Source organism: Aptenodytes forsteri, unplaced genomic scaffold (assembly GCF_000699145.1).
Source record: "Aptenodytes forsteri isolate BGI_AS27 unplaced genomic scaffold, ASM69914v1 Scaffold47, whole genome shotgun sequence".
NCBI classification, from domain to species: domain Eukaryota; kingdom Metazoa; phylum Chordata; class Aves; order Sphenisciformes; family Spheniscidae; genus Aptenodytes; species Aptenodytes forsteri.
Genome location: NW_008794731.1, coordinates 2,331,944 through 2,358,307, shown reverse-complemented (window position 1 = coordinate 2,358,307; position 26,364 = coordinate 2,331,944). Strand labels below are relative to the sequence as shown.

Genomic DNA, 26,364 nt, shown 5'->3' with positions numbered 1-26,364 from the left:
CCGCGTTGCCCTGCGGCCGGTGGGACCGGCACTCCAGCCCTGAGCATCCCTGCGTCCCCCCCGGAGCGACCCTGAATCCCCCCGAGCGTCCCTGCATCCCTCTAGAGCATCCCTATGTTCCCCCTTCCCCTCTCAACCCGGGAGCATCCCTACATTCCTCCTTCCCCCGCAACCCGGGAGCGTCCTTGAATCCTCCCAGAGTATCCTTGCATTCCCCACAGGAACACCCCTGCATCTCCCCAGAGCATCCCCCCAGGGTAAAGGCCATGGGGAATGCTTACGGTTCCTGCCTCGGGGTCTCTGCCTCAATGGAGAGGAGTGGAGGTCAAGGCTTAACTTGTCTTTTAATCAGAGGTCGGCCAGGAGTGGTCTCCGGGCAGGGGGAGGAAAGAGGGTGATGCCCTTGACCGTGCCCCTCACTGGCAGCAGGAGGAAAAGGTAAAGCTGCCTGGGAGCAGGCGACTCTTTACCAAGTGGCCATGCCACTTGGTCTGCAAACCAAGGAGTAGCCCTTGCCCACAGTCCCCAGCTCCAGGGGGATGATTAATGCTCCCTCCACTTGTTTAGCTTTTCATAGCTAAAGAGAATAACTTTTGTTTGAGTACTTTGTTCAGTTGATGATACTCCAGGATGAAGTTACCTACCACTGTAAAACCCCTGTGTGTGGTGCCTGCTCCAGACTGCAGGAGTGGAAATGTCTTCATGGGTGTCGTGTCACTGGGGTAGGATCAGCTCACCACAATCACCATCTCTGGAGAACGGCATGGGGACGTGCAGAGCAGCAACACTGGAAACCAGAGAAGGATACTGGCTGGAGACCCTGGCCAAATGCCTTTCTTTCTGGGGAAGTCTGACAAATTGTGTACGTCTTTGAATAACAGAGATCAAAAAAGCAAAGCAAGAAAATTGTGCAAACCCAGAAACATGCATGAAGCTAATGCCCAGGCGGTTTGCTGCCTTCTGATTACTCCAACAGCTATTTTCACATCAGGAACCGTTAGAGCCTCAGAGAATTCCTCTTCAAACCCACCACCACGGCCACTGTCTTGATAGCAGATGCTGATCCTGCTGGGAGGAGGCTGAAAGGACTCTTTTAAATCACGGTAAATCATTTGCAGCCAGCAGAGCCGGGAGGTGAGAGCACCTCTCAGCACGGCGCAGGCAGGGAGCCTGCCGAGCACTCCCGCAGGGGTGGCCTTTGGTGGCACCCACCAAAGGGTGGCCTCCAGCAAGGACCAGCCTCATCCTGTCCCTTACCTTGCCTGAGAACACTGAGACAACGAAAGGACTCTTTTAAATCACGGTAAATGGTAAATCATTTGCAGCGCCGGGAGGTGAGAGCACCTCTCAGCACGGCGCAGGCAGGGAGCCTGCCGAGCACTCCCGCAGGGGTGGCCTTTGGTGGCACCCACCAAAGGGTGGCCTCCAGCAAGGACCAGCCTCATCCTGTCCCTTACCTTGCCTGAGAACACTGAGACATGCTGGCTCCGCATTTAGATCCGGGCTTTCTTTTTTCCAGGTGCTGTGCGGGGGCAGTGCAGGCAGGCTGTGCCTGATGGGCAGGCAACTGGGCAGGCCTGCAGCTGCCTGACGTGGTGTGTCCCCTTCCTCAGGGAGCCAAGTGTCCCCAAGCCACTCCATGAAGCAGAGGACTCGGTCCCTGCCGCTGCCGCGTCCCAATGGAGGATGTCACTGTGGGCTCTGGGAGCCGTGGGCGGGAGAGCGGAGGATGCTGTGTGTGCAAGACACTCCTGGATAATGGCTGGAGGGTGCAGTGCGCCCCTGGGAGGCTTCGAGGAACTTGGTGTGTGGCTTCAGCGCTGCCTTGAGGAAGGTCAGATTTAACCACACACCCGACTGAATTCCCACCGGGGTGGTGAGCAGCCCAGCTATGCAGCTGCAGCATGGCCGCAGCGGAGAGGACCTGAATTTTGTGCATATCACCTCAAGTGTGATGGAGAAAGGGCTTTTTTTTCCCATAATGTTAAACGAACCCACAGACCACTTTCATTCTGTGACTGTTTGTGATCTGGTGTTATTTGTAATCTCTAGCTATTCAGACAATCATTAGTATTCATTGAAATGTTTACAAATTCCAAATCATTGTGTGCATGTTGCAGCATTATCACTAGGAGCTGTTTGCTGTTTGTTAGCTGTCATTCATTATTCACCATCCAGATAGAAAGCAGAAACCATACTTTGTACCTAAGGTAATGTATAAAGTGATTCGCAAAATGTAATGTGGACAAATCTCAATTATTGTTTATCCAGAGTAATTTGCCAGGAGTGTTAGATAAGTAAGAGATGACAGAACTTAACAGACTATAGTTTTCCTGGTCCTGATGTTTCTCTCTTGCTCCAGCAGAAGAAGAAATATATTTCTAATATATTTCAGGGAACATGCTATCTTGCTAATAAAACAAAGGAAATCACCCAGCCTAGAAGGGGTAGTTAAAGCAGGTTACATACAGACATGCAAGCAGATGGTACGATAGCTAACGTTTTGACCTGGCTTACGCAGTGCATATGCCACGTGTAGATATCCCATATGTTCATAAGTGCTTATATATGTTCATATAGGGTGTATTGGTCACCCTGCACTCAGCCCATGGGGTCCTCTTCTGGGATAGGAGGCCTCCGGAGCCTCAGAGCCTGAATACTGCTTAATTCTTGTGTAGATACAGAGGCCAAAATGGGACCTCGCTGGAGGGTCAGAGCTAAAGCTCAGCTATAAGCTCTCCTGAGAAGCAGGGACTGGGGACAGCAGATGCAGGCATCCCAGCCCAGAGTTCCCTCCCGAACCCACTCTCGAGGGCTTCTGCCCTGCTGCAGGCACGTCCCAGCTGGCTGCAGTGAGGCAACCGAGGAGCCACATCTCACAGCCTCGGTGCTAAGGTAATTCAGTGTTTCCTGAACGCACACGTGTGGCTCAGCTACACTAGCAGACAAGCCCTAGAAGCCCCCAGGAAGGGTGAAGAGCTGGGGGCAGCCCTGCTGCCACTGCCTGCAAAGCAATTCCTCTCCTGGGGGGCTCCCGAGCAAGGGGCCGGGAGCTCTCCTCCCCTCTCTGCTTCCTTCCCTACTTCATTTTTGAGAACGATTTAGCTTGAACACGAGTTCTGCAGACCTTCTATATCTTTAAAAAGAGGCAAGGGTAATATGTGGCTATTTTAAGGCTGCTTTGTACTGGAAGAGAAGGCTGCACTTGAAAGTTGTGCATTCAAGCAGAGGATGAGTAAGAAGTGAATAACCCTCTTGTAAGGTGGCTGTTCTGGGGAGTTTCTCTATGATGTGAAGCCTTCGGGCTAAGAGACAAATGGCTTCTGCAGCCTCCTGGTGTTTAGGGAACTCGAGCTTTGGATGTAATTTAGCAGTTGGCCCTATCCTGGGTTTTGGGCACTGCAAAGTCTGCGTATTGCCACATCACAGAGCAGTGCCTGAGGACCTTCAACTGCCGCTGGCTTTGCTAAGCCTTGCTGGTGACCATTGCCTCTCTGCTTGGTACTGGTTATTGCGGGGAAACAGGCCATCGGTCTGACTCATGGGGTGCTTTGTGCATGCTTTGTATGCGTGTCGCTTAGTGCCACTTGCTTCTCTTTCTGTTGTTTATTATTTTAGTTTGGAGGTCCTAGAGGGACCAATTTGGAGTTTCCTTTGCGCAGATACATTTCCTCTGTTCAGCGTCTCATTATGTTTTCTCCTGTGACTTGCAGAATTGCACATAGATTTAAGAGCTGGACAGCAGAGATACAGAGAAATTCTGCCTTCTCAAAAAGCTCTCGTCCAAATAAATAGTTTCCACGTGGACTGATTATGCTGGCCACTGAAGACACAGTGCTGGCATCCGCTCTTCCCAATGAGGCACCTTCTTCGACAGGCCAGGTTTAATTCTCCTTGTTTCTAAAATTTAGCATCCTGTAGTTTTATTAAATCCCCATAATTCCCATATTATAAAAATACTATGGTTTTATTAAACACCCAGTTCAAGAAGTTTTTACTGTAACACTCGAGGGATTCCTTGAGCTACAAGGCATACGCGATAGTCCATGTCAAATCAGAGCCTATTATACATGCATTAATTTTGTCTTGGACCACTGTCACTGGTTACCTCATGCATTTATTTGCAATTCATGAAAATCTCAAGACGACATACACCAAAACACTGCATGTGGAGAACCATGCCACAAAACCTGTTTTGAGCTTCTTAGGAGTGCTGTAGAGATGCTGAGATTTTGTTAGATGCTTGTTCTCGTTCTTAGATTTTGTTAGATGCTCCTTATCTTTCTAATGAACCAAGAAATCCAGATGCGAGGAGTTGGGTTGCTCCCTGTTCTGGGAGGCATGTCAATACGTCTGTGATGAGGTAACTTTGTTGGCTTGCTTTGTTATTTTTATCTGATCCACTTAAGTTTTAGTCTATGAAATGTCTTTTTAGCTGTGAAGAGTAATTAAAGAGTTTCCTAAAGATGTCACCATCTTGCCCACAGGTAGCTTTTCTATACAGTAAACCTGGAGCTAGGAGGTTATTCCTTTTTAGCTGGTTGATTAAATATTGCTACATAATTGACAGCATCTCCCACCTTCAGAGACTGTGATTTTCTACAAATGACAAAGTGGTAATCATGCCTGAGTCATTAAAACAAAATAAATTTATATTTAACACACACTGTCTCCCTGCGGTTTGTCTCAGAGAATACATGACCTGAAATCGCTGTCGCATACATCCCGGTCCAAACCAACCGAGATGGTCACAGCCAAATTCTAAGTACAAATACCCCCAACTCCATGAAGCAGCAAATGGCTGAAAAGGTTAAAAAATTTGCTGCCTCCCTACTCCAGGCACATCTATAATTCAGCGCTTGCACTGATGTGCTTGACTCCAGCTCAGGAATCACAAGGCGCTTTGACATCAGCAGAAGAGCCTCCGTCGCGAGGCACAGACGTGTGGGCAAAGCATCCCACCCGTGGGTGAGCTCAGCTGCGCCGGGGCACACGCGTGTGCCCATCTGGGCGTTGCTCTCGCTTGCTTCTTTGCGAAGGGGAGAGATGGAAGATCCCGTTTCTCCTGGAATAAATCAAATAAAACCAGTAAATTAGGTGCTAATGACGAGGGGGTTACTCATAATCCATATGGACAGAAGTAACGTCCCCTGGATGTTGATCAGCCTCATCCCACCCTCCCACGGAGGAATGTGCACTTTGCTACAGGTTTAGATACGCATCATTGCAATTACACAGTGAGGACAGCTGTGTCCCAAAATCAAGAGTTACGGAAATCAGAAAGACACATTAGCATCAGCAACATTTAATGGGGAAATAAGAGCTTTCTTGATACCTTCTCTTTGATGTATGTCTGTCTTTGCATTTCCACGGAGGCAGAGCTTCCACACCGAGGAGTTTGCTCTTCCAGGGGGCAGTGAGGATGCGCAGGGCTGGAGGCAGTGCAAGCTCCAAACCTCCAGGAGAGATGCTGCTATTGCTATGCATGAACTGTAGTTTTTCCATTGCTTATTTCTGTCCCGTGGAGCCAGCTTGTCTGTGAAACAAACTTTAAAGAAAGAGATGATTAAAAAACCTCTTTGTGTTCATGTCTTTACTGATGAGGGTTGAAAGTGCTCTGGCGTTCGCACAAGTATCTGTCACTATGAAACCCGTCCCTTTGTTTTATTTCCTTTTCTTCTGCCTTTCATCATGGGAAATGTTTATTCAGTTTGGAAAATTCCCTTTTTTGAGATCCCCTCGCAAGTCACCAGCACACGCGGGTGAGGGTCAGGGCAGTGTGGCAGAGAAAAGAGGTTCCAGAGCGGCTGAGGATGAAATCTCTGGAGCAGCCCTTGAGCTCCTGCTTTGCCAGACCATCGAGCTACTGCACAAACAGGGAAGCCAACCCCCGATATAAATTTTTTACATGTAGCATCAGAGGATAGGACACAGAAAACGCCAGGGGAGCATTTTCCATTCTAGAGACGCCTTTCCAGTGAAATGCTACTCTCTGATATATATTTCTCTTTTAAAAATAAAAACAGCAGCAACTTGTCTGTCAGACTTGGGGAGCTATTAGGACAGAAAAATAGCATGGCAATCCAAACCTGGATGGGACATCATGAAATCAGTTGTTGGGTACGCTTCATCCTGCTGCTCAGCCAGATGTCAAAATGACTTCTGCTGGTGGCAGAAGGTCTTTTCCTTGCCGTACCGCAAGGGACTTAATGGAGCAAGTTTAATGTTGGATAAAGACGATGATGATAAGAATAGTCCTCAAAAATGCTAAGAAATACTCTGTGAACCAGCTTTCAAAAAGGTAGGAAGAGCACTAACATCTCTACTCTCAAAGCAGCACACACTGAGAGCCGTGCTGCACGGCACCAACAGCACCAAAGCCACCGCGTCTCTGAGAAGGACCACAAAGGCTGGAGGGGAATTGCCCCCAGAGATGGGCATGGTATGTGTCCATCTGTGTTCCGAAAAAATCCTACGCCTTTTCACTTCTTTCTTTTCCTTCCTTCCTTCTTTCCTCTCCTTCCTTCTCTCTCTCTGTTCCCAGCTGTAGCTGTAACCTGCAAATCCAAACTCCCAAGGTGTCCAAAAATGTAAACTTTAGCCCAGGGAGACTGTTCGTAGTTGGACCTGTCCCAAACTACCGTGACTGTTTTTGGCTTCTTGGGAACTAACTTCTTAAAATTACAAATCACCGTGTCATCAAAGAAAGTCACATTTCTAGTCTTGTGCAAACCAACCGCACTTTTGTGAGCATGCAAATGCTGAGTTTAGCTACTCTGGGGGAGGAAAACACAGCAGAGCAGGATGAGTAATATGGTTAGTAATGAAGTAACTGTCTGATCAGAATTAACACCTGGTTCTTGTCAAGGCCAATTCAATATTGCATTTTGAAACGAAAATTTCAGAGCACAAGGGGAATAAAAACAAAAGTCATCCTGCATCTGTCAGCTTGGACCGCGTTGGTGGCTGCTGTTAAGTCCAGAGACAGCAGGGTCTGAATAACAAGACATGATATCCGTATACAGCTGCTACCGACGACACTGGAAGCATTTTGCCACATGGAGGAGTAAATGTTAAAGCTCTGTTGAAAAAGTATCAGTTAAATTTGGTACTCCATCAGGGGATGGTGTAAAGAAGCAGGGCTGGGCTTCATTCCTAATACTCTTAATGGCAGTAAGTGGTGTAGGTTAGGAGTGACGTGAGGACATTTGGGAAGGACTAAACAATTTCTAATTGAAGCCAGTGCTGTTCCCAGGCAGAGGGAAAAACAGAGCAGCTGTAGAGAAATGAGCTAGGTTTCTCTGGGCTTTGGTGCAAGCTGCAGCACAGTGTGCTCCTTAACGTTTCATCAAACTTTATGAAACTTCATGACACTAAGCAATTAGAGGGGTAGAGTTTAAGCCCACTTATGGAGTCCATAAGGTTCTTGTGGGAGAAGACCTACAAATGTCAGCTCCCTCGCTTCCCACTGGCCTGTAGGGGGAACCTCATTGGCAACCTCATGTAATATTTAACAGACTTCCTAGGCTAATTAAGTATATTACTTTATCTAGTAACTAACATATCTCTAATATGTATCAAAATTTAATTCAGTTTAATTCATTACCGCCACTCAACGTGGGCCAAATTCTCTTCTCCCTTATGAAGATGCAACCGCTTTAATTCATTGTGTGCAACAGGGAGGACAACGTAGCCCTCATTCTGCCAGATCATCTCCAAGCAGAAATATAAAGACAACTTTGCTCTTGTCTCTGCACATCTTGACTGAACCAAGAGAGTTCCTTCAGAGTCACGTCGACATAGTAGAGAGCAGAATATGTGCCCAAACCCTCCCATCAGATGTTCAGTGTCTTATAAGCTGGAGGGTCCTTCAGGCACAATATTTGAGGGGCTTTTCTTAAGTCAAAGCTTGGATTTGCTGTCTGCTACTTATTCCCCAAGCATATGTGGTTGTAAAAGCAACACAGCACAGAAGGAAAGGTATTTCTCTGAAGAGCAGAAGGCAAACAAGATCTTTGTTGCCGAGATTAGGAAAACCAGCAGTCTAGCTAGCTTTAACTCATTTGACCATTTGACTTCTGCAAAGGCCCTGATAATGAAGCCTGGTGTCTCCAAGCTGCTGGACAGTATCTAGCCAAGAGGGACTGAAGCTTGTTGTTATTCTCTCCCTCTCCAGTGCCTCCTGTGAAATGATCCAGTGGCGTTTGTCCAGGTCCTATGGACAGCACTCTCATTCACCAAGACACCCTCTTTAGAAGAAGTCCCTCTGCCACGCAGACAGGGCAATCTCCGCTGTTCCAGGCTGGGCTGCACCTCTTCGGGGTAGGGGACTCTTCATCTGAGCCAGCCATGAGAAACAGAAAAGACTCCTGTTCACACGCAGCCCCTGAGAACGGCCCGACACCATACTCATAGAGCCCTGGGATGGGTACACGGCTTCTCACCGGTGACCTCCGCACCAGCTGGAGACCTCATCCGAAGTGTGCGGGTTGTCCCTGAGAGGGGAGAACAGGACATTGAAATTAAAAACTCTGTTCTGCTGCCCAGGAGGCCAGGGAGGAGATGCTGGGGAGGTACAAGCGGAGATGCAGGCAGAATTGGCTTGGCTGGACCAAAGCTGCCTGTCCGAAAAGTTGCTGTACGGTTATGGGCTGTGACTGGCACCTTCATCAGACGGGCACCCTGGGCTGGCCTGTAGATCCATCTCCTGAGGGATCCTGGGGGTGAAGGGCAGGCAATGGTTACTAGAGATTCTGCTGTTGTCACTCTTAGCAGGAATTCCAAGTGGCTGTGCTGCTAAAAGCACTTTCAAGGGCAATCTGTGAAAGGCTGTAAGGTCCAACATCTTCACAGTCAGTTAGCAAGTGCATTTCTCCGAAGGAAGGTACCCTTCCTGGGGAAAGGGGAACATGTCCCTCTGTCCTTACGGCTCTCGTCAGCTCTGCCGGGTTCCCTGTCCCACCCCCTGCGAGCCACCGTGATACTTCTTTTGCGTGTTTGAAGAGGCCAGATTCTGCTCAGCTCCCCAATTACAAGTTTGCTAGCAGAGGGATGGATACTGCTCCCCTGGCCTGCCCGTTGCCTTCCAAAGCCTGACCCCCAGTCGCCTGCAGTCTCCAGATCAGTCTAATTTAGAAAGACCTTCATCTGTACAAGGATTTTCCCCGACTCCTGGCTTTTCTCATAAAACCTCCTGTCTCAACCCCATCTCTTGCTGCTTGTGACAACACTAAGCTTGCCCTTAGATCTGTCTAACAAAGGCAGATGGAAAATGTATTTCATATTGAGCCTTGGTGTGCCTAATGTATTCTCTTCTATTAGCTATTGCTCCAGGTCCTGATCTCTGATTCCTCATCTTTTCAGGCTTCCTTTTGATGTTTGTTATAAGGCAGCAGAGACTAATAGAGAGTATGATGTCAGGCTTCTGACTACAAAAGCATGGGGAAGAGGGATTAAAAGGGACACGGTGACAGGAGGAAGACAAAGCATTTGGGAAGCATCAGCTCCCTGCAGGTGAAGCTGCAATGATGCTCAGGATGTTTTTGCCTGTGCTGCTATCTACCGTCCTCCCCTTCCAAGCCCAAATCTACATTCCTGGAGCTGCTTTGGCCTCTAGACAAGCCAGTCATTTGGAGTCAGATTTGTGCAGAGAGAAATAGTATGGGGCAAAGGAACCAGAGCTCTCCTGGGTCCGGAGAGGAGCTGAAATCCCCAGCAGGTCTGTTTATTGGGCTGGCTTGCAGCGAACAGTGTTTTAGCCACAAAATCCATCTCACCACCCAGCCTGGTGTTTGCTGAGGTTTCTGGGCCATTCCTCTGTAAAGAGAGGGAGTTTGCTGCTGCTGTAAGTAACAGGATTCTCATTTTCCTGACTGCACTTATGATACTCCTCGTCTTGTGAAACCGCTCAGCTAAGCCGTCTTGGGGGACGCCAAACGCTACACAGCTGCCACCAAATGCAACAGTCGCTGTGATCTTAGCAGAGTTCAGACCATCTTGGAACAAATAACGGGAAAAAAGAGGAAAACCAAAAGTCCTCCTCTCTGCAATAAGTAGTCATGTCCTGCCAGCACTGACCTCTGCCTAACCAGGGTGCAGCCACGCTGGAGGTGGGAGTTGGGGTGCTGGGAGAAACCGAGGACAAGAAATAATGTTAGACGCCTCCAGTGTGAATTAAGGGACTGAATCACACAAGAGCTGCAGAAAAACAAGTTGTGCAGGAGCCAGGTCTTCCTTCTGGAGGGCGTTTGCTGTCATCCCCCTAGTTGTTGGCTGGTAATGCACAGGGTCGCTGATCGGATCCTGTACCTCCAAGGGATGATGGTCAATCAGCAATTTTCCTGTGTGTTCTAGCACAGGAGTGCATGTTATAGGAATGAGAATTTGAGGGATACCAGGAGCCAGGTTTCCTTTTAGCCTGCATGATAAACCCTACCTGCTTATCCCAAAACCAGCGGCCACAGAAACTCCTCTTGCCTGTCGCTTCCCACGTCTCCCCGCCGCACGGAGGCTGTGAAACATCGCCGGTTAGCAGGGAAGGGGAAGCGAGAAATAATTCCCCACCTGTCTCTTTTGTTCTTCTTTCCTGTCTTTCACAGGGCCTACAAGACATGGGGAAGCTTGGAAATGCATGTCAACCAGACACAAAACTCTGTCATGCAATTTTTGCGGGTGGTATTAGCTGATGAAGGCTGGGTCGGTGCTAGGCTGGTGGAGGATTCCTTAATAATTTGCTTGGAAAACGGAGGAGAGCAGCAAAAATAGGAATGAGATGCAGACCTACATTTAGAGTGAGGGCGCTGAGGTTTTCTGTGGTTATACAGCTCCCACGGGGCCCGGGGGTATCTCTCTGGCCACCGTGCAGAGGTGGTTTTCCTATTTCCCAACCAGAAGGAGAGAAAAAGCAACAATTCCCCGTGGGCAGAGGGGTGCTCCCCAGAGCTGCCGCTGGCGCTGGGCAGAAAAGCACGGTCAGGGCAACTGGGAATGGAGGAGGGGACCAAACTGGTGCCAGTTGCCTTTAGTATTTCCCTGGTGGCTAAAAGCTTTGGCAGAAGGTGAGGAGCTGGGATATTCACCTTCCCCACCTCTCACCGGGGCCCAGGTCCCACCGTCCTGCTGCCACCTCCCAGCCAGGACCCCAGTGCAATTTCTCTTTTCATTTCCCCTTGTCTTGCTCCGCTTTAACTCTGCGAGTTAGGTGGTTTGCAGGAAAGGCTCTACCTGTCACTTCAGATGCTATTTCCCCTTCTCTTTGCTTTCTGCTGTCTGTCAGCGTTGTCTGATCATGCATCACCATGTCATGCCGCGATAAAAAAAGGGAGGGATTGCAGAGCACGGCGAAAAATTAATTGCGTTTGCTCAGGTACAAGATGAATTGTTCAAATAATTTTGCAAACAATTGTGCGTAGAGGCACAGAACAGTTTTCTGAAATGGAGTTAATAATTCCAGTTGTTAATAATGCATCACACGCAGCTGATGCTGTTCCCAGCGCCCACAGCCGGGCTTTGCAGATCCCACTTGTTTGCAGGCAGGTTGGGAAGGAGAGGGAAGGGATTCTGAATAACATTCCATGTGACACTTGGCAGTTAAGAATATTATGGCATTGTTTTAAAGCAATTCACCAGTTTCAAAGCAATCCCATCCGAGCTTTGATGTATAAAAATGTGCTCATTTGTTCGCACGCATCGATGTTATGTGTGTGATCTCCCCAGCCTGTCACAGCCCTTTTTTGAGCATCAGCACACACTGGCAGGCTTTCACATCCAAATTAATTGTGCAAAGTACACAGTATTTTGAAAAACAGTTCCTAAATACTCTGTATTGAGCAAGAAATGAAAGCGATTGGGAAAGCACTTCAAAAAGTTTTGTCAAGTTACAGGCCCTCTTGAAAACAAGCAGGAAATATTCCATAATAGTCCCTTAATTCAATTATCATAATTAGGATTTTTTTTTTTTTAAATGATACTAGTTTTACCAGCTCAGACCAGCTGAAGTCAACCTCCCCCTCCCTGCCCTGGCCATGCAGTCCTGCAGAAACACGCCATGAAGAGATGGTCAGGGCTGATGTGGCTTCAGGGGGATGTGCTTCAAAAAGCTCTTCTGTTGCTCTGCTCATCATCTTCACAGCTCCGGTCGCTGTGTCAGGCTCATGGCAAGTGTGTAGCAGTGGAAAAAGCAGCGCAAGGACAAGGAGGAAAGAGGATTGTGTCGGTAATTGCTGGCCTGTAATTATCTGCCATTGTGCATTCTGTTAGCTCTTCCTGCTTCTCATTAGCATAGAGCAGGGAAAATATTTAATTGCAACACCGCTCTGTCTATGGCATTATCTGCAAGCAGAGCAGATCAAATCAGCCTGCCTTGTGGGGACAAGGGAACAATTAGCTTCTCTGGGGCAGCGGGGTACAGCTGATGAAGATCAGGAGGCAGAATACAAATCGCAGGGTGCTGTGCACCAGTCTGCAGTTACACAAGTGCCGCCTTGAGCAGGCTTTTCTCTCCTCTTCTTTCTGCTGATCACTTGGTGGAGGCAGAGTCCCACATCCCAGTCAAGATCCCAAAGCACTTTGCAACGTGGAGCTGATTTTCCAAAGCATCCCCTTCAGCTTTCACACTCCCTGCAGGACACAGCTGACAGTGGGGACGGGGAGTTGCAGCGTGGCTGCTAGAAAGCTGGGTCTGAGGTGGACACACGCTTCTCTGTGCCTCGTCACCGTGTCCTGGGCACAGTCATTGCACACTGGCATAAAAATGCAATCCTGGGGTTGCACAACCGGAGCAGCTGGGTGGACGGAAGAGGAACAGACCTCTCCTCCCGGGAGGCCGTGCGAGGAGAAATGAGGTTGAAGAAAGCACCAATAAGAACTTGCACCTTGCAAGAAAGAGGGTCCGTAACAGTGAAATGCACCTGGTCACAGACTCTAATTTTATCGATGTACACGTGATACAGCGTGAATCTGAGCTGCTGCATGCAGAGCAACCAAAAGTGGAGGCAAAACTACCCAGACTTGACCTGCGGTCTGGTTTCCAGCACAGTGAGAGATGCAAAAGCTGCCCCTTCTTCAGTCCCCGCTCCTTTCGCCTGGGCTGGAAGCTCAGCTCAGGCCCAGTTCAGCCGGGCACGGACCAACGGCAGCCCTCGAAGCATGGGTTGCCCATGGGCACGGGGCACAGGTGAGTGCGGCTTTGAGCCTGCTGAGCTGGCTTCACGCTGCTGGCAGACACCTTGGTACCAGGGGACTTTAGAGGGGGCTCTGGCAGCACTTTTCCCCACGGTTTGTGCCATGAAGTGAGGAGCTGGGTTTCAAACCAAAGCTCTCTGCTCCCAGCCACCCTCTTCCCTGCAGGCAAAGGAGTTTTTCCGTGCCCTGGCTGGATCTGTGCTCACCAGCCGATCTGATCAGCAAGGGTGGTAATATTGACACTATTACTCTGGCATATTAGCCCGAACGTCTAAGTCATCACACAGCTCCGCAGCCACCTGATCTCCGGCACTGATTCCCACAGCCTCCACACTGCCGCCCTGAAACGCTGCCACCAGCGTTAGACATAACAGCAGACTTAATTAAAGGGTGGCAGCCTGCCAACATCCAAGAGGCAGAGCTGAGCTGGCTGCGCTGCTTTCAAAGGGTATTTTTTAAAAAACACTGGAAAATAGCAGGGCAAGCCCTGCCACGCCGATGCCCACGTGGATCAAGCATCTGTTTTGCCTCGGGTCCGTCCTCTGGGAAGAAGCACCGTGCGGGGGCTCGGCTGGTCCCTGATCTGATCCTGTAGCTGACCCCGCTCCAGGGATGCTCGCAGGGACCCTTCCCAGTGGGGTGCACGGCAGGGTGTCCAGTCTCATCTCCATCCTGCCCCACTGGAGAGGGTGATGGAAAAGTGGGGTCCCCCCATTTCTGCGGGCTGGGGTGGAGATCAGGGGAGCTCTGGGCTTTTCCCCTCCATCACTCTGTGTGTGTCAAGGGGTTGCAGGCAGTGGGCCACAGCCTCATACTCCAGATGTGTGTTGGCAGAGATCTGAACACACAGACCTGCTTCCCTGCCCAGCTCGCCTGCGTCAGCCCCAAGGCAGTCTTGCTAATTCCTCATTTTTTGGAGCCTCAAGTTTATTCACTTCTGCAACAAAATGAGATGAAGCGACATATTTCCATGGCTATCGGGGAATCTAAACATCTCCTCCCCAGAGACCCCGGCAGGAGCGAAAGGATGGCGACCACCTGACAGGTCCCAGCCCTGCTATGGAGTTGTCATGGCATCTGCCCCTCCAGGCCCTTCCCGATGTCACGCGCCGTCTGACAGTGTCAGTGCAATCTTGATGCTGGACGATCCCCACGGATGGCTACTCGCTGCCCCTCCTCGGAGGACAAAAGCATTTTTGCATCTGGAACCAAGCGCGAGCAGCCACACAAAAGCAGGACAGGGACGAACCAACTGTGGGAGGAGAAAGGTAAAATCCTTGGGTACCACTTTGAAGCAGGCAGATCCCCGTGGCACATGTGCTTCACAGCTCTAGGCAGATAACAGACAATACCCTGATTATGGGAATGCATTTAGCAGTGTGCACCAAATTGTGTGAACGCCTGGTTAAAGAATAGCTATTCCAACAAAAAAAGAAGACCAGAGAAAAAGAAATCAGCTTTTGGTTTCTGAGTCATCGCTTTGCTTCGCACTCAGGATTTGGTCCACTGTGTGTCCAGAATAATTATTAAGCAAGCTCTGATGGAAAAATTTTATTTACCCAGCCTCAAAAAGGAAGAAAAGAATCCTTAATAGTTGATTAGATAAAAAAAGCATAATTTATTTTTCAATAAGTGCTTTAGATGTAAGATCAATGGCTTGAGGTTGATTGATAGGAGCTGTTTGTGAAGACCTTAGATCTAATTGTACTCAGGCAATCACACGGACTTTTTCTTTGACTAATACTAGACACCATCCCTCTTGTACAGATGGGGGAGGAACCAGAAAATAGCAATACTTTGCATTGGAGAGTTGCTCAGCAACTGCCCCGTATTATTTTTGAGTTGTCCCTGAGTACAGCCTCCTTTCTCTTTGATCTTCGTGCAATTTTTGTTGCTGCTACTTCTCAAAAAGGACAATGTTTTAAGAGAATTGCATCTCCATTTGCCACAATCTTTCCTCCCCCCCCCCAAGCACAACCAAAGCCTGATGACATCAGGGAAAGCAGTGCATTTCTCTGCAAAAGGAAGGAAATTAAGGTCCATCTACTCTTCTACAGCCTTTCATGGGGTATTGGGGAACCTGGGCTCCTACAGAGATTCAGCATCTGTTTCTGTACATGGTCCATATATGATATTCACAGGCTGCCACAATCTTTCCTCCCCCCCCCCAAGCACAACCAAAGCCTGATGACATCAGGGAAAGCAGTGCATTTCTCTGCAAAAGGAAGGAAATTAAGGTCCATCTACTCTTCTACAGCCTTTCATGGGGTATTGGGGAACCTGGGCTCCTACAGAGATTCAGCATCTGTTTCTGTACATGGTCCGTATATGATATTCACAGGCACAACAACGATGCTTAGCTCTTGCCACTGAGCTGCCACACAGCTGGGTTTGGGCAGACAAGTCGGTACCAGCACTCCCATTTTGGCAGCATTTGATTAAGAAATGGTGATGGGGTGATTTGTCTGGAGAAGAGAGTGGCTTCTCCCAGCCAGGGCTGGGATTTCTCGCCCCGCTGTAATCCCAGGTGGAGCTTGGTGTGGAAGGCATTGCTCTACAGTCCTGATTTGGAAGGAGCATCGCATTTTGCCAACCAGTTATTATCAGCCCTGCTGATAAATGCCTTTACGTGAAGCAAAAAGTGATCCACCCCCGAGCTGCTCATCCTGGACCGGTGCTTCTTCCGTGCTCTGGATGACACAGACCCCTCGCAGCGCCCAGCAGAAAGGAGCTCCTGGTTATTGTGATGTATCTGATCCTTTTTTTTCTCATTTATTTTCTGCTGCTGCCACGCACAATTGGGTAACAAGAGGTTTGCACCGTGTTTCGGTCTCTCTTGGGTACCACACACAGAAAAAGAGCAATGAGTAAAACAAGCCCCTGCAATACAAAAAAATCCTCAAAAAAACTAGAGAAGAAAATAACCCATGAATTTAAATGGCATTTGCAAATATGAGTCAGGAGCATCTTTTCTGAAATCTCTAGACAGCAGTGTTGTACAACTGCTAAAACTGGAACGATTCGGCGAGGGTTAGCACAGCCCCTGCTCGAGGAGGACACACACAACTCCCGAGCCAGGTTACATCCCAGCCAGAGGATGTCATCAAGGGAAACAACCAATTTCATCACTTCCCTGTGATCTCAGAGTAACCCCATTAGGCAACCAATTACCCGGGCAGAGCTGCAGAGCCACATGCGGGGGGTTCCTTCTTGCACTCTTTCCCCAGTGATGGGTGGCAGAAAGTAGCTGCTTTGTTTTCTGCTGTTTGACCAGGCATCACCCAAAAGTCTGAAAAACAAAACCCTGAAACTTTTAATGCAAATTAACACCCGACGCAGCAGAAGGAAGCAAATTTCCACATCTAGTAAAAATTTCAGCTTGAAAGGTCTAAAAATAGACTTTTCTTGCCTCGGGAATTCTAGCCTTGCCTTGTAACTCATGGTGCTGCAGATTATTGCATTCATAATTTAAATGTTGGATGGGTATAAAATCACTCGCGTGGGAGTTATTCAATTTCTGGTAAGTACATTTACATTAAAGAGTGGCTGCACATACAAAAGATAGGAAAAAGCCCTTCCACTGCTGTTTGCCTGAAGCGGTGAGAACATGTGAAGCCTCACAAGGCTGCTGTGTGAGCAGATAATCTTTTTTTCATACTGAAAACCTGATAAAGTTCACCATGGCTGAAAGGGCTCTTGTGTCTCCCTTCTGACACTTGGCATAGGGCCGCTCCGGACTAATCCCTCTCTGGGCTAGAAAAACACCCAGCACTGATCTGAGTGCTGCGAGGGATGGCTATTTGTCTGGTTTCCAACCACTGCATTTTATCACCTCAGTGGCTGCGAATCTGGAAAGCCCAATATCACAATGTCCCTCTACTGGGAGCGTATCTATTCCCTTCTGCAACCGGATAGAGGGTTGAACTTGCTGGGCATCATCAGGTGGACCATGTATGGCACAACCCAAGTGAGGGGTGGGTGGACGCTCCTGTGCTCACACTTAGTGGCCTGAAATTTCTTCCCCGACTGTCCCCATCGCTTGCCTGGCTTTCCAGTTGCCTCTGCATGTTTGGTTTTGCCTGTGCTCACACAGACGTGTGCAGGAGACCCCACTCCGGTGCTGCCTGGCGAAGCAGTGGTGGGATATCCATGGGGCCACAGTCTGGGGCCATGCACCCAAATTCGTGAGTTTGTATTGAATAGCTGGGAAGAGGAATAGACTGGGAAAGCAATCCACCTCGCAGCAGGCCCTGGATGAGCGGAGGATGTTGCCAAGGCAGAGATGATGGTAAGTCACAACAAGCCTCACTCCAGCCTTTAATTTGGAGGCAGGAGTTGGGGTTCCCTTCGAGGTCCATCCTTCCCACTGCCTGAAATCCTCCCAGACCTCTGCTCTGTGCTTCTGGAGTGGATGCTCTGTGTTTACGACAACTGAGAGTTGGGGTTGTTCAGCCTGGAGAAGAGAAGGCTCCGGGGAGACCTGATTGCGGCCTTGTAAGAAAGATGGGGACAGACTTTTTAATAGGGCCTGTAGCGATAGGACAAGGGGTAATGTTTTTAAACTAAAAACAATCAAAGAGATTTGATTCAGACTAGATCTAAGGAAGAAATTTTTTACGCTGAGGGTGGTGAAGCACTGGCACAGGTTGCCCAGAGAGGTGGTGGATGCTCCATCCCTGGAAACATTCCAGGTCAGGCTGGACGGGGCTCTGAGCAACCTGATCTAGTTGAAGATGTCCCTGCCCACGGCAGGGGGGTTGGACTAGATGACCTTTAGAGGTCCCTTCCAACCCAAACCATTCTATGATTCTACGATTAATTTGAGGAAATCGGAGGCTCATTGGTCATTGTTCCTTCCTCACCCCACTCCTTCCTGCCCCAGTCTTCATTCCCTTTGCCTCCATGCTCCCAGGGAAGGGCTGTTTCTGTTCCGTGCAAAGCCACTGCCAAAAAACAAGTGGCTGCATCTGGAGAGCCATTGAGGGAGGATGGTTCAGCTGGACCCAGCTCAAACTGCATCATCGGCAGACTCCAGCTCTGCACCTGAGGGGCTGCAGCAGTTTCGGCACCGCAGCAGCCTGCAAGAAGTCCTGGCCATCCCCCACCAGTGCAGCAGGGTTACTGGGGCACTTGCATGCCAGACAGCCTGGGGGTTTCAGTGATTTTTTTTTTTTTTGTGATGCTCTTTTAATTCAGACAGTGCAAGCCTCCTAATGAATCACATCTTGGTCAATTAGAAGTTTCCTGTGAGTCGTGTGTTCTTGGACATTATTCACACCAGTGTAAATGCCATGCTTGGAGCCAAAATTGAGCTCCATCAGCCAGGGAGAAACCCTTCCTACGTGTAAACGAGGAGAAAGTACCTGCAGAATCTGCTTCCCAGTGACAGGGCTTGAAAAATGCAAGTGTGCTTTGCATCCAGAGCGGCCAAGCACAGGTAAAGCGGTTTCTCCTCCTCTGGTCCCAGCCAGGTCGTCTCACCCGGTGACAAGGAATGAACTGAAATGTGAAAGGGGCCCTGGGCAGCGATGCAGGCAGAGTGGTTTCTCACTGCTGGAAACCCTTAGCAGGCAGCCAGCTGGCAGGGCTCCTTCCTGCCTGCCTGCCCGTGGCCGTGGGGCCGGATGGCTGGGGATGCGGGTGCTTGTGCTCGGCACTTGGGCAATACCACCGCCAACCCAGCCAGGCAGACGCCCAGGGAGGATTTCTCTCTTTACAAAGCTCAGCAGTTGGATTTTCAGCCATGGTGAACACCCGGCCCCAGCACAGCTCCCTGGGCTGGAGCAGGGTTGTGCTCTGGGTTCAGGACATAATTTCTTTTGCGTGGAAATGGGGACAAGGAGGGATTTTATCCTTCTTTCACCATCAGGGTGAGGGAACTGCTACTTGCCGGCTGCAATTTCAACCAATCTGCCTTCATCATTAGAGACTTCTAATTCGGCACTTAGCTTAGCTAAGGTAACAAACCCTGTTTTTACAGTGTCCAGGCTGAGTCCACCTTACTTTTCTGTTACCAAATATACACACAGTAGTCAAAATGATTCATGGTACTTTAATAGACAGAGTAATACAGCCCCTTCCCCCACAACAGGGTCCTTTCTGCACTCCTGACGGCCATTCTTCCACCTAATCACTTGTTTTCTCTCATTTTCTGAAAGAGCTCCCTCGGACAAAAATAACGCTGGACATGTAAGACATCATTGTGAATATCAATGAAGGTTTTTTTCTTTTCCTTCTGCTCCCAGTTCCTCCTCTGGGCTAAAAGTAAATAGAGTCAGCTGTAGCTGACACAGAAGCTGATGAGGGAGGCACATTAGTTTTTCTGCTTGGCGGGGATTGCTTGTATAGCAGACTTCAGATCCAGGGCCAAACTTCCCAACTCCATCTGGGACAGGATCTGGGACAGGATCTGATGGGGGTTTTTTTTTTCCCTGGTAAAATTTCCTTTTTTTTTTTTTTTTTTTTTTTGTGGAATTTCATGATGAGACCCTTTTTATACTTATTTTTAAAACCAATCTGTAAATTAGTATCATTTGTTTCGGGCAAGTTTAGATGCTAATTTTCAAGCACAGAAGATACTGAGGCAAAATAAAATTAATCTGGATCTTATTTTGATGGATGTGTGTGAATTTGTAGTTACTAATTAGTTTGTTCTAGTGGTTGCCTAGGGACCAGTGAACAGGACTTTGTTACATTCAGTACAGGAGGCTGTCCCAATATGTGCATATAAATATTTGCTGGATCAAAGGTGTTAGTTTTCCAAAGCTAAAGAAAACTACATGCTGAATTGATTTGGAACAAGTCTATAGTGTATCAGTAAAAAAAAGCCTAGAGTCTGCTATACCCAGTGGGTTTTGGGTTTTTTTCCTTTTTGCAGGTGTTGCTGGCAACCACAAGTGGTAGGGTTAAAATCCAGGGATTTTTTACAAAATTGCAGGGCTGAACTGGCCTAAGCCCATTCCCAGGGCCGGTAGATGCCTGAGCTCCGTGCTGCATCGTGAGGTTGTGGTACCCCGGGTGTGAGAGCAGTTGTCCTTGTGCTGTGACCTCTGCCAGCCCCGGCGGCTCCCCCTGTGCTGTGGGGCACAGTGTAGATGTGTCATCAGGAACACTTGAAAAATGTATGTGCACGCCACAGGAAACACTCCTCTGCTGTCTGTTCATCCACAAAGCCAGCAAAATGGAGAGGGAGCTGGTGCTGACTTGGGGAAACGTTGTGCTACTGAATTAATAGTGTCTAATTCACTAAATAACTTAATGAAATTAATTTACCCGACACCAGCAACACCTCCATATTACCTGGGCAGTAGAAATCTGTTCTACTTTCTGACTTAGCATGGGGAGCATCCAAAGGAAAATATCTCTCATCCTGCGGGCTGTGAGGAGCGTCCCTTCGCCCTGCCTCGTGCACACCCGTCCTGCTCAGCTGCTTCTGACGGGTGAGATCCTGGCGACAGAGATAAGTTACCAAGGAAGCACTCAGACAGGCTAAATTTTACTCACACGTCAATTCTGATCTTGCATCAGTAAGTATAATTAGCTTCTATTGACTTCAATTTCCAGAAAGAAAGCATCATGCAAGCCATTGAATTAATCTCTGATGTAAGTACTACCATCCATAGATAGAAATTTGGTCCAAAGAGTACAAGGGTAACTTGCCATGCTGCTGTACATGTAGCTAAAACCAGACATTGTAATTAATTCTAAATAAGACACTCTTGTGGCCAAGTTTGACAAATAAATCTCTATTAGGATATAAAGCATCATTGATCGTTGGGATCAACTGGAACTGGCGGTAGCATGATGGCACATGGGCACTGGGAAAATAGAGCATCTTCAGATCTGCTCTTGAAACAGAGACAGCCGAAGCTCGTGGGTACCCAGTGGGAGCAGGTTTCTAAAAGTCGGGCTCCTCGGGGGCTCTGGTATCCCCCTACGGTGCTGCCCAAACCCTATACAAGTGTGTAGGGGATTGAAACTGTGAGTCAAAGCTGATCTGTTCCCATCTTCCCTGCTATGGAGATGCAAGAAAACCATGGACTTTCATCACAGGGAAGGTGAGACGAGATATGGAAGCGACCTAGTTTTGTCTGACCATTTTTATCCCGAGCACAACCTCTTGCTCATCTCTACTCAGATCCAGGAGCGGGAGTTTCCAGCGCCAGAAGTCATATCTGGAATTAGAAGAACTCAGGATTCAGCAGAGAGTAACATCTAGACTTTGTGAGGAAGCATGTCTTTTAAGAAGCTTTCTGGCTTACTGTGGAAAGCCCCTTGTACGCTCAGCATTTGGCTTTTAAGCTTTCACAACTTTGACCACGGAGAAGTGGCTCAGACCCTGAGCTGCCCTCAGCTGAATGGGTGCAGCTCCCAGGGAAATTATCGCTGAAGTGGAGGATACAGGCTGTTGTGTCTTTTCCTTTCCATGCGTTACAAAGAACATGCTTATTCAGCCTTCTACCAGACTGGCTATTTCTACTTATTCAGCCTTTGCCATGTTCCTCATTATTTATGGATTCTTTTTTCTCTTGAATTGCTTTTCTTCAAGATTCTGGTTAAAATTAATGTGGTTTCAGCATTACCATGTTTTCACTAAAGCCTTATCAGTGTTACCAATGTCTGCTTTTTTAATGTCTTTTTTATATTAAATAAATTCATGTGATACTAGCTCTTTCACAACACCTTCCCTTTTTTAGTGCCAGCAACTCAAAATACACTGTCATTGTCAATAGAATTCGTAATGTCTATCTTGTGAGGTGGGACAGGCTATAGGAGGAAATCTTTATTATTCAGATTGTGGAAGATTTGGATGTTTCCCATTTTGCAAAGTGGTGTCTGGCTCACGTGTATCTGGATGCAGCCTCCTTTCACTTGGGAAGAGGGAGAGCCTGCCACTGCAAGCTCTTTAAGGCAGAAAGTTTCTTTGTATTCCATGTTTGCACAGCCTCCGGCACAGTGTGGCAGGGGTGTGCCGTTTGATAATAATCACAACTAATATTTAACAAGAAAACTGCAGAGAACAGGATGTGAAAACCACCGTCTCCACCTGGGCACAGCGTGTTTGTCGAGGCTGGTACCTGCCCTGGGCTGGTGAGCTCCTGCCCCGACAGCCACTGCCACCCGACGGGCAATAACCAGGCGTGGGCTGTGCTGCTGGCTGCACTCCTGCTCATCCTCTTACGAGGTTTGCTCCTTCCCCACGTCCTGCTTCCACGTCCACGTCTCCCTGTGGCTGATGGCTGAGGGTAAACCCAAACCTGTCCCGTCCCTGCCGGTGCCAGGATGCGCGACCTTCTCTCTTGAGCGCGCTTACTTCCCTTCTCCACTGATTTTGCAATTAGTGACGGTATGTTTAATCAATTGTTTTGATAACTTGGGGCTTATCTGCCCAGACGTATTTTGGGATTCCTACTCTGCTTTTAATTCACACTCTCCCTTAATCCAGATTAGCTTTCACGTGTGGACAAGCACGATGCTCCTCTGAGGTGAAGCTGTTGGTAAACAGGAGCAGGAGTGTTTCCAAGCACACTCGACACAGAACTGTAAGGACAACGCTGTGTCTTTGAAACGCTGTGGAGGCACGGTGTGCTGGGAATCCCGGCCTCGCGCTGCAGACGGGCACGGCACGGAGGAGGGACCAAAGCAACACCAAGCAGAAGATGCTGGAGCACTCGCTAAACAAATGGGTTTGGTTTTGAAGCTCCATGGCAAGGAGTCAAAAGAGCTTCCCGTGGCAGAGGTGAGCACTTGCCCGCACATGTTGGGACTGAAGTGGCTGCCTTTGGCCACCGGCTTATTTGGAGGAAGACAGAAGAGGCATTTGTCTCTGCTTACATACAACTGGTGAAAGACGATCAGTCTTTTTGCCGTAACATGCCACATTTCGTTGCATTATCTCTAGATTACAGGATCAATGTGTTTTGTTTTTCCATTCTGCCCTTCCTTATTCTGTCACAATTCGGGTTTTGTAAATCTGCCGCAGTGACAAGGTTTGCTTGGATCAGTTTTCTAAGCGGATTGCGTTGCCCCACAGGAGGGGAACAGTTTGGTTTATTATAGGTGGAGCTGATGGTTACACCTATGCCTGAGACAGTTGCTCAATACTTTCCATTGTAAAACCCCATTTTAATTACTTTTAATGTTGCAAAACTTTTTCCAGCAAGGCAAAATTTTCCATGCCATCTCCTTTAAAAGGTAACTGCTCTCTCCCCTCTTTGCCAACACAGGAGGGAGACAAATATGGAGGTAGATTCTTCTCCCTGTCCAAGTTTGGGGTTTTGTCATTTTACATTGCTAGAGAGCAGCCCCTGAATATTTAACAAAGGAAGAATTTTTCAATTAGCCCCATTTTTGCTAAGCATGGGCATTTAGCTCAAATGCCCACAAAATGCCTGGGAGAGGATTTTGTGGCGGGCTCAGAATGCGCATGCCTTCAATTAAGACCTGAAAAAGCTACACAAATTCATTATTCCTTGGTCATCTAAACAGTGGATTTCTCTTTCCATGATCCTTTTGGAGAACTCTTCCAGATCAGCTGCTTAGTCATGACAAAGGCCTGTTCAGTCAGAAAATAATTTAAATTCATGCTTATATTCTGTTTGTGGGCCTTTGCTTAAAAGCTGCAATAGGAATACTTCTGTGCTTAGTGGTGAGCCTATAACGTTGAGCAGTCCAGAAGTGGGTTGCTGAATCAGGGCTTACTGGAAAAAAATAATCACTTTTCTGGGCAAATCAGGAAAATCTTAAAAACAGATTTGGAATGATACAAATTATCCTCTACTCCCAAAGATTTGTATTCCCTAAAGATGAGCCCAACAACACCTGCCTTGCAACTTCGCCTGGGTGAACACAGGGATGAAACCACAGGAGGGTATAGCAAGACTGGATCCAGAGAGACTGACAGACATCCTCAGAGCCAGCTGTGCCCACCCCAAAACGCTCCTCAGTCCCAGCGTGCGTGAGAAATTCTCAGTGGAGATTTCATTTAAAACCTTACATTTGTGCCAGAGCAAGGAGCATTATCACTGTTAATTCATGTCTCAAATACTGTCAGCATGTGGCTGATGGCCAGGAGCTGTCAGCTTATTTAGGGATGAGTAATATCCCAGAATCAACAGTGCACCACGTAAAGTATTTGGGGAGGGCAGGAGGGAGCCATGCAGCAAAGGAGTGGTTCATATTTTTGCTGCTGCACCTCTGAAAACATACTTTACGTAAGTGCTGGTGGAGGAATAAATCCCATCACGATGTGGGCCTTTGCTGTCACTCCTACCTCCGACCACCACCCTTCCTTGCAAGGTTTCTTTGGTGCCCACAGCAGATAACCAGCAATGAAAAGGGCATCCATGGTGCTATGTCTGCGGCCGGTCTCTGGTCTGCAGCAGGAGCCCAAACCCGGGTTACCCCCCGGAGACGCAGCCACCCCACCAGGACAGGTCCACCCCTGCCTGGCCCTGCTGACCCCTCTCCCACCCCCTGCACAGGCGAGATGTTCTGGTGGCAAAGGTCTGGCGTAGCGAAGATTTCCCCCACCGGCCTTGCAGCCATTCCCCAATAAAAAGCATTTGTATCCACCTCCGATGAACAAGTTCTGTGCTACAGAATTAATATGCTAAATCCTATATTTGCTTTGCATTGAGAAAGTGTATCAACGGCAGAAGGTCATTTTGAGGATAAATGCTTCTGTGACTCATCTCCCTCCTTCGCTCCCTACCGTTCCTCACTCAGGCTCCAGCTCGTCATTCCCGAGTGGTTTTTGTTCACACTTGCGCTGGCCCCTCCTGACATCCCGTATGATTTCCTGCTCAGGAGGACAAGAAGGTCTCCCTCAGCAATTGTATCAATGGGTCGTTCTGTCTTAGTGATAAGAGACATCCTTCATCCGGACCGATCGGTTTCTAGCTCCTCAGGATGGATGCTTGTTATCCCTGTGGCTGATCTCCTGAAGCACCTCGCTCCGTGCATGCTTTGCAATATTTTTATTTTTTATTTTTTTCCCTTTTAAAGTTCTGGTTGCTGGGTCCAATGACATTTCATTCACTTCTTAGCTTTCAGGTATGAAAAGGGAGGGAAGGAGACATTTCAGTGGAAAAGAGTTTCAAATCTCTCTGGTCACGTAAGAAGTTTAAGAGTATGTGAAAGAAAACACCTTGCAGACTCAGAAATTAGAAGGTAAATAAAAAGAGCGGAACCGGTGTTATCTAAAAGAAATGTTATGAGTCAAATTAATTTTAAACTCCTGCCTCAGAGTTTTGATACTTGCATCAACATCTACGAAGAGTCTCAATTGCTTTAGCACGCCAGTAATTACTCTGAAGTGAAGGGGATTATTACGAACTTGCCTCCAGTTACCTGTTGTGGATGAACAAGTGCAAGTTCAGGGCTACAGAAATAAAACCACCTGCCGGCTTCTCTCCTGGTAGAGAACGACTCTAACCCGTCAGCTACCAGCCCGTGGTTTTGTTGACCATTTCCCTGGGGTTTCCAGACGTCCCTTAACCTGCTCAGAGCAGCCGCGCTGGATGGGCAGACGGGGGACTCTGGACACAGGCTGGCCGGCAGCTCACTGGCATGAAGGAACACCTCGAAAATCACAACGCTGCGTCCCCCGGCCTACGGGTGACACGGGCCATGCCCCAGAGCCGGCGAGAACGTTATATAAAAAAAATACAAAACCGCTTAAATTCGTATCAGTGTGGAGCAAACCGCAGCACGTACAACCTCGGAGGTGGGCCAGGTGGCCGTGCGCGGCCCGGGGGGACCCACCCGTGACAGCCCCACGGCCAGGACGGGTACTGAGGGAGCGAAACTTAAGGTTCCCCCCACCTCTCAGTCAGGAGAACACTTTGTGCTACAGAGGTTATGGTGAGTCGAGCTCACGCTCCGCAGCTGGCTGACGGTACGAACGTGCCGCAAAGCACAACGAGACGACACCGGCTACAGCACGACCGTGTGCGTTTGTGCCGCGGAGGCTGCGGCGTCCCCGCCGAAACGCGCCAGGTGAGGCCGCCCAGCGCAGCGGGGGATCCCGGTGCCGCCTTCATCTGCCTAGCCCCGCCCCTCCGACGCGCCATTGCCCAGCAGCCTCCCCAGCAGTGGGGCGGCCCGGGGCTGTGAGGCTCGGCGCTTGATTAGCATTCTCCCCGCCTCCGGGCGCGGGGACGAGGAAGGTGGTTCGTCGCT

The 26,364-nt window shown here is 48.7% G+C and overlaps 1 protein-coding gene across 1 annotated transcript in view; it reads right to left on the bottom strand.

Annotated features, from left to right (window-relative positions):
* The window catches only part of HRH3 (histamine receptor H3), a 27,655-nt gene extending 2,599 nt beyond the window's left edge, over nucleotides 1–25,056 (bottom strand). Inside the window, exons 1-2 of the mRNA XM_009273953.1 lie at nucleotides 24,896–25,056; nucleotides 21,278–21,356 (exon numbers count right to left, since the gene is read on the bottom strand). Of these exons, the coding sequence (XP_009272228.1) occupies nucleotides 21,278–21,356; nucleotides 24,896–25,056 (240 nt within the window). The remainder of the gene's footprint in view (nucleotides 1–21,277; nucleotides 21,357–24,895) is intronic.
* Between the last annotated feature and the right edge of the window lie 1,308 nt (nucleotides 25,057–26,364).